General features: G+C 37.5%; 1 protein-coding gene across 1 annotated transcript in view; it reads left to right on the forward strand.

Moving 5' to 3' along the window:
• ARAP2 (ArfGAP with RhoGAP domain, ankyrin repeat and PH domain 2) overlaps positions 1-7,126 on the forward strand; it is a 73,153-nt gene that overhangs the window by 57,903 nt on the left and 8,124 nt on the right. The window contains exons 12-14 of the mRNA XM_010292151.1: positions 1-10; positions 2,147-2,321; positions 4,768-4,902. The exon at positions 1-10 is cut by the window's left edge and continues 185 nt beyond it. Coding sequence (XP_010290453.1) covers positions 1-10; positions 2,147-2,321; positions 4,768-4,902 — 320 coding nt within the window. The remainder of the gene's footprint in view (positions 11-2,146; positions 2,322-4,767; positions 4,903-7,126) is intronic.

The following is a 7,126-nucleotide window of genomic DNA, read 5'->3' on the forward strand; positions in this document are numbered from 1 at the left end:
GTTGAACAAGGTAATACCAGGATGGGTAAGCCCATACCATATCTATTGTATAGTACTGTATCTGTGTGCAATTTGATAATCTTGTTAAACTATTGAGAGATAAATTCAGAATCCTGAGTGGCATTCTCACAGAACTGAATAAGGGTTGTTTTGGAGCCTTCATAGGAGTCATTTAATGATTTCTTAGTTCTTATTTTTTTCCAGTTAGTTTGTTTATAGAAGATTATGGTATCTATATAGTGCCTGCCATATATCTTCCAGAGCCGTCAATGAATATGGAACTTTATTTTTCTTCAAATGCACACTCTGGAGATGCAAATTCCCATTTCACTTCTTTAGATTCTTTCTTTATATATTTTTTTGATATCTTATATGTCTGACATCTAAATTCCTGTACATTAGATGATTCAGTGTTATCAATGGTGAAAGTAGCTCATGCACACTTATATACTAGCTTGTAGCTAATTGGAAAGAAAATAAGCTAAAACTAATGATAAAAATGTGTATTGTCAGTGTTTCCTTTTAAAGAAATAACAAAAATAAAATATTTACAGTTATAAAGTGGAAAATTATAATTATCGATTTCTCTGTAATTTTTTATGTCCATTTGACTGACTTCTAATATCTGTAGAGTCATGGTTGTTTAAGGTTTATGAATATAGAAGAGTTTAAATGCATATGTATTACAATGCTAATGCATTCAATTACATGAGTCAAATTGTCTCAAAGGGTATGCAGAGATTGTGGGGAGGCAGCAGCATTTAAGAGTTACTGTGGTTTGAACTAGAGAGGCCCTCATTTGTTCAGTGGTTATCGTGTAAATCATTTTCCATACATGTTATAAGTTGTATGTCAGTTATACACATAAGTTAAAACAAGGGCATATAAGAATAGTTGTTGTTAAAACACCTCTGGCCAAAGTATAGAACCATCTCACTGTACAGCTTGAATTTAGGTTTTCTGCATTTCACTGGAATTGGGAAACGTTTTTGGGCTTCATGGGGAACTCTTTATGTCTTTGCAAAATAAAACATTTGGATTGTTTTCTGTTTATTGGTAGCATCTGTGCAAGAGACTTTATTTAATATTGTAACTGTGGACCACAGAAAATAGCTCTGTGTTTTACAGGCTTGATTTTTCTGAAGTCTGTGTTTTTTGTTGGCGGGGGGAAAGGTGTTTGTCAATTAATCATTTAACTACTGGGAAAAAAAAAATCAGATGAATGATCAAATTCTCTTAGAGAGACATGAAGTAGCTGTGTAATAATATGGTCATTGTCATGTAATTCTAGAACTTTTACTGAGCTGTCTGCCCTGTCATTTTGTGCCTACTGGATGCTTGTATGTTTATTAGAGCAGCTGAATTTTAGAGTAGTACTCTTCTTGTCTTGAGTGACTTCTGCCTGAATCATTTCAGAAAAACTCATTAACTAAATAATTTAAATACATATTAAATCATAGACATTGTTATGCAATAGATTGCTGTAATTGTGTAGCTACTCCTGGTTTTAAGATTTTTGACCAACATTTTGAAAGGAAAAGAAAAAAAAAGGTTATATTTCTCTGTCTTCATGTAGACAAAAGTGAAAGGGGACTGGTGTTTTAGGATGTGGTGAGAACTTTAAGTCTCAAGGAAGATGATCAAGTATGAAGATACCCTAAAGAATAGTTGCCTAATTGACTCTGACCATAATTTTGAAAAACTACCTATGAATTTCAGTCTGCTTCTTAGTAATATTGTTTAAGGATCAAATCTTGTCTCTTTGGTTGAACTTCTGAGGTCTGAAATAATAAGAATTTTTTGTTTACAAGTTTGGTGTGTGAATGAAAATGAGGGGGAATTTTTTCATGTAAAAAACAATGACCTTCCCCTCCAGTTGTATTAATTCATATTATCCTTTCCAAGTGAAACTTGTGGCAGCAACATCTTGCAAGGTTTGGGTTGATGATGTTTTGGGTTTTCTTTTCTTACTGTTGCTGCTTTTTTCTAGATACAGACTATAATTCCTGTTCCTCGATGTTTATGGTCTTTGAAAATGCAGGGGAACTGTATTAGAGGTGAAAGGATTTGCATCTAAATTACATGTACCTGTTGCAAATAACTTTCTAATTTAAACAGACTTCTTATTTTCCCTCTCTGTGATAAGGCCCTGTGTGCTGCTGTAGTTAAACAAGATGTCCTAGAAACTCTGATGTTGCTGTTTAGTGGGGCTGATGCTATGTGTGCCACTGGAGACCCTGTTTACAGTACTCCATACTTATTAGCCAAGAAAGCTGGACAAAGACTGCAGATGGAATTCCTGTACCATAATAAGTTCTCAGGTAGGATACATTCTCTTTGTTTTGATCTTCTAATCTTATACTGAGTGAAAAGGAATGAAAGAATTCAGAAGAAATATTAGTATTGAGTTGAACAACAGTGGTATAGTGGAGGGGGAGTTGTGACGGCGTTAACTGTATTTCAGCAGACAGTGTATGTAATTGTGTGCAACTTACTTTTATTTTGCTCTGACATCAAGTTTAGGACTCAAAAAAAAAAAAAAAGACAGTGATAACTCATAGACCTCATACCCTTATTTGTAACGCAGAGGAAATACGTCATCTGCTCTGCCAGTATTATCAGGCTTTTACCAGAAAAAAATATACAGTTAACATGTATATTGGGGTCGAGTGTGCCCTCAGCAAGCTTGCAGATAACACCAAGCTGAGTAGTGTGGTTGACATGTCTGAGGGATGGAATGCCACCCAGAGGAATCTGGACAAGTTCGAAGAATGGGCCTGTGTGAACCTCATGAGATTCAACAACGTCAAGTGCAGGGTCCTGCACCAGGGTCGAGGCAACCCCTGCTATCGGTACAGGCTGGGGAATGAAGGGATCAAGAGCAGCCCTTCCAAGAAGGACTTGGGAGTACTGCGGGATGAAAAGCTGGACATAAGCCAGCAATGTGTGCTCGCAGCCCAGAAGGCCGACTTTAGCCTGGTCTGCATCCAAAGAAGTGTGGCCAGCTGGTTGAGGGAGGAGATTCTGCCCCTCTACTCTGCTCTCCTGAGACCCCACCTGCAGTATTGCATCCAGTTCTGGAGTCCTCAGCACAGGAAAGACATGGACCTGTTGGAGCGGGTCCAGAGGAGGCCACAAAAATGATCAGAGGGATGGAACAGCTCTCCTGGGAGGGTTGGGGTTGTTCAACCTGGAGAAGAGAAGGCTCCGGGGAGACCTTACTGCAGCCTTTCAGTACTTAAAGGGGGCTTATAAGAAAGAAGGGGCCAGACTTTTTATAGCAGTGCCTGTTGCAACAGGACAAGGGGTAATGGTTTTAAACTAAAAGAGGGGAGATTTAGACTAGATAGAAGGAAGGAATTTTTCACAGTGAGGGTGGTGAAACCCTGGCACAGATTGCCCAGCGAGGTGGCAGATGCCCCATCCCTGGAAACATTCCAGGTCAGGTTGGACGGGGCTCTGAGCAAACTGATCTAGTTGAAGATGTCCCTGCTCAGTGCAGGGAGGTTGTACTAGATGACCTTTACATGTACCTTCTAATTCAAAGATTCTATGATTCTATGTGTCTAAAGTATTTTTCTGGGCTTTGTTTTTTCTTAAATATTATTTAAATTTATATCTGTCTGTACTGCACACAAGACCTACCTGTTTTTTCACAAACTTCCTCCCAAAATAAAACTCACCTCTTGAACCTGTAATATGATCTATCTCAGCAACGTTTTTTCAGATCACAACTTCAGTTACAGCTTGGAGAATGTGATAAACTTTGGTCTTGACTGTCAACAGTTCTGGTTGCTGTGTGTGACTGTTATGAGGCTCTTAAAAACAGAAAGCTGTTCTTAAAAATAAATAAATTGTAGAGTATGGATGTGCGTGAGCTTATCTTTTAAAAGGTCTGTACACTATCTGAAGCAGTCTGGAAATGAAATTTCATACACAGATTTACATTATAGGCTATTCTATACCTGAGCCAGCATTGTGGACATACTTGTGGACCAACTTTCCGTTGTCTCCTGCCACTCTGCAAAGTAACACTGTGTAGGCTGAAAAACAAAAGTTTCTGTGGGGAACGCAGGAATGTTTCAGGGTTTCCTAGAGCAAACATGGCACCTTAAGTTCTGCCTGAGCATTGCTCTGTCACAGGAGCCAGCCAGTAGGATGTTGAGCTCAGTCACTGTGCAAACATGCAGCTGTGGGGTTTTTTTGCTAGCTATGCTCCCAAGTCGTCCTAAGGCTATAGAGAGAATTTTGCTTGTCTTGGCTCTGTCTTGTCTACTTTTAGCCTTCCAGCCAAAGCAGCATCACCATGTGCTGGTGCTAGTGTTTGTTCTTTGCCTCAGAAAAAGGGAGGTCATTGCAGGTTGACAGTGATTCTCTGAATCATAGTCTATCTGCTGCTGGAGTTGGTGGTAAACTTTGCGATAAGCCCTTAAGAGAAACAGTTCCCTTCTGTTGAAGTATGTTACATAAGAGATGAAAATAAAAGCTTAGTACAGCAGAAAACTGTATTTTAGATTACATTGGCAAGCAAGCAGTGGTAGACAATGGCAGTGTTATAACAAATGTGAACCAATTTTTTTTGATGAATAGGTAAGAATTTTACTCCAATTATAAAAATAAATCAATAAGATGTGTCTGTGTTGTAGTAAAGATATTACAGAGCAACTACTTATCTACAGATAGGCAGTTAGAAAGGTATGTGCTGAAACGGTTATAACTGATATAAGTGAAGTTCTGTATGTTACTTATTCCTTTGTCTTTTAATAGATTTCCCAAACTATGATACCTGTTTTGAAAGTGGCTTCTCTGAAGATTCTTCACATTCCACCTTTCTTTGTGAATTCTTATACAAAGTTTCTTCTAATACTGCTAAGCTTCTTACAGAGAAGAAATTAAAAGAAGGTATTCACTTCTACTTTATGTATTTGAATATACATGAATATGTATGGTTTGGATGAATTTGGTTCTTTTTAATTTCTTCCATTACTTTTTAAAAGATAAAATATCTCAGATATGACATATCCTCTTTTGATTCAGCAGACCTCTTTCACATAAAGAAAATGCTGATTGTTTTGATCTCTTTATTCAGTGGTTAACAGAGGAAGAAAACTGAACTGCTGAAAAATTATTCAGTTAACAAGAGCTACTGATAAATAAACACTTAAAAACACTTCTCACTTTAATTTTATTTAGATGAATGCGACTAACTGCCAAAAAATAGTTTCTGTCTAGAAGGATGATATTCCAGAAATGATTTAAAAGTATCACTGACTCTTTAGTAAGAGTCTAAATGGCAGACACCTAGGAGGTTTCTCAAGCTCACAAACTTGGAAAGTATTACAAGTAGAAATGAGCACTTCCAACAATTTTACAACAACTTGAGCCTTGTGGGGTGAAAATGTGTGTATATCACAGTAGATATACATTGTCTTTTGTGTATATCCGTCTTCTGTGATTTCTCTCTTTTTTTTGAGAGATGTTATCAGATAATTTTCTATAGCTTTTTTTATTCCTTTTTCTCCCCAGTTGTGTCCCTATATTTTTCTTCCATTTAAATAAAAAAAATGATGTGGATTTTTAAAATCTGGGCTGACTTATGATTGAGTTCGTTGCTCCTAAAATCTTGACACTGCATCCTGTGTCGGTATATACATATGATTATGTCCATATTCTTGTGGTGTATGCCTTTAATATCCTTAGTGGAGATTAAAGTATGTTAAAGCATATTATTCCTCTTTAAATATGCTTTTGAAAAATCTATATGTTAGTGTGGGTCTAAATGCTTGAAAGCATTGGGTGATCCACAGAACTAATTCCTGATCACAGACATTCCCCCGCAACTTTGCTCTTGTTAACAAAGACACCTGTTGTGGCAGAGGACTGCTGCTGTGCAGGACTTTCTGCACTGAGCTTATTCAGGAAGGAAAGGAATAACTGCAAACCTCACTACTACTTGATCCCAGTGCAGACCCTGTCTTCTGTGCTGTGGGTATCTACATCTATGTTCATTAAAACCCCCTTTTTTAAAAAAAAAAAAAAAAAAAGACCCCACTAAGAGAAGTAGAGAGCAGATACAAGGCAATACTGGTTTCTTCTAACACAATGGTATGTTAGAAGTGCAGTATAGATTGTAAATACCTGTATAGATTGAAGATTTAGCTATAAATGCTCACAGAATGTGTTCTGTAGTACTTTTTGTGGAGATGCAATGGGAATGAACATCATTAGTAGGATGCCTTAAAAATATTTATGAAGAAAGCCCTCAGACAAGAAACAACTGAATTTTGACTGTCTTCCATCGTAGGTTTTTAGTGGGCAGAAATGAAGCTGCTTTGGAAGTTTGTAGTCTATTGCTTCTCATTGCACTTAGTACTTGCAGGAATGTGCAGTAAATGGAAAGGAACCAGATCTCCCTCACCTCAGGTTTTGGCCCCTGAAATTGTGGTAGTGTTTTGTAGATGGTAGATGTCCTGCTCTTCGTTTTGGGGTGGTTTTTTTTTTTTTGGGGGGGGGGTGCGGCGCGGTGTTTGCTTTCTTTTTGCATTAACATTGAATTACCCATGTGTTTGTCAGGACAGATGTTTCTAGTACGGGTGCTTTACAGGTACGTAGGAAGATAGGTTTCCCTGACCATTTGCGGTTCAATAAGACAAATGATAAATGGGACAAGGGAGGAAGATGTAATAACAACATCCTTTCAACAGCAACAAAAAAACCCTGCAATTTTGAATTAGAAACTGCTCTTGCCTGAGGGCCATAATATATCTCAGCCATGTGTAAGAAGTGTTATGACAAAAGTGGGGGGTTTTGCTATTTAAAATAGAAAATGTAATCTTTTTTCCTTCTGTATTGCTTTTCCCCCCCCCCCTAAGTTACGAACTGTTTCTACCTTTATAAAATCTCATTAACATGAAGCAATATGGGGTATGCATATCACAGATTATTGGGAATAGGTGGTAATATTTTTTTTTCCTTTTTACTGTCTTTAGAAAATAATTTGATGGTTAGAGTACTAATGTGTGGGAGATGCAGTTTCAGTTCCCTTCTCTGCCTGTAAAGATTCAAATAAGAAGGTCACATTACCCAAAAAAGTGACCTAGCTGTTTAGTTGTAGGGAGAAGAAATC

Source organism: Phaethon lepturus, unplaced genomic scaffold (genome assembly GCF_000687285.1).
Source record: "Phaethon lepturus isolate BGI_N335 unplaced genomic scaffold, ASM68728v1 scaffold6868, whole genome shotgun sequence".
Classification (NCBI taxonomy): domain Eukaryota; kingdom Metazoa; phylum Chordata; class Aves; order Phaethontiformes; family Phaethontidae; genus Phaethon; species Phaethon lepturus.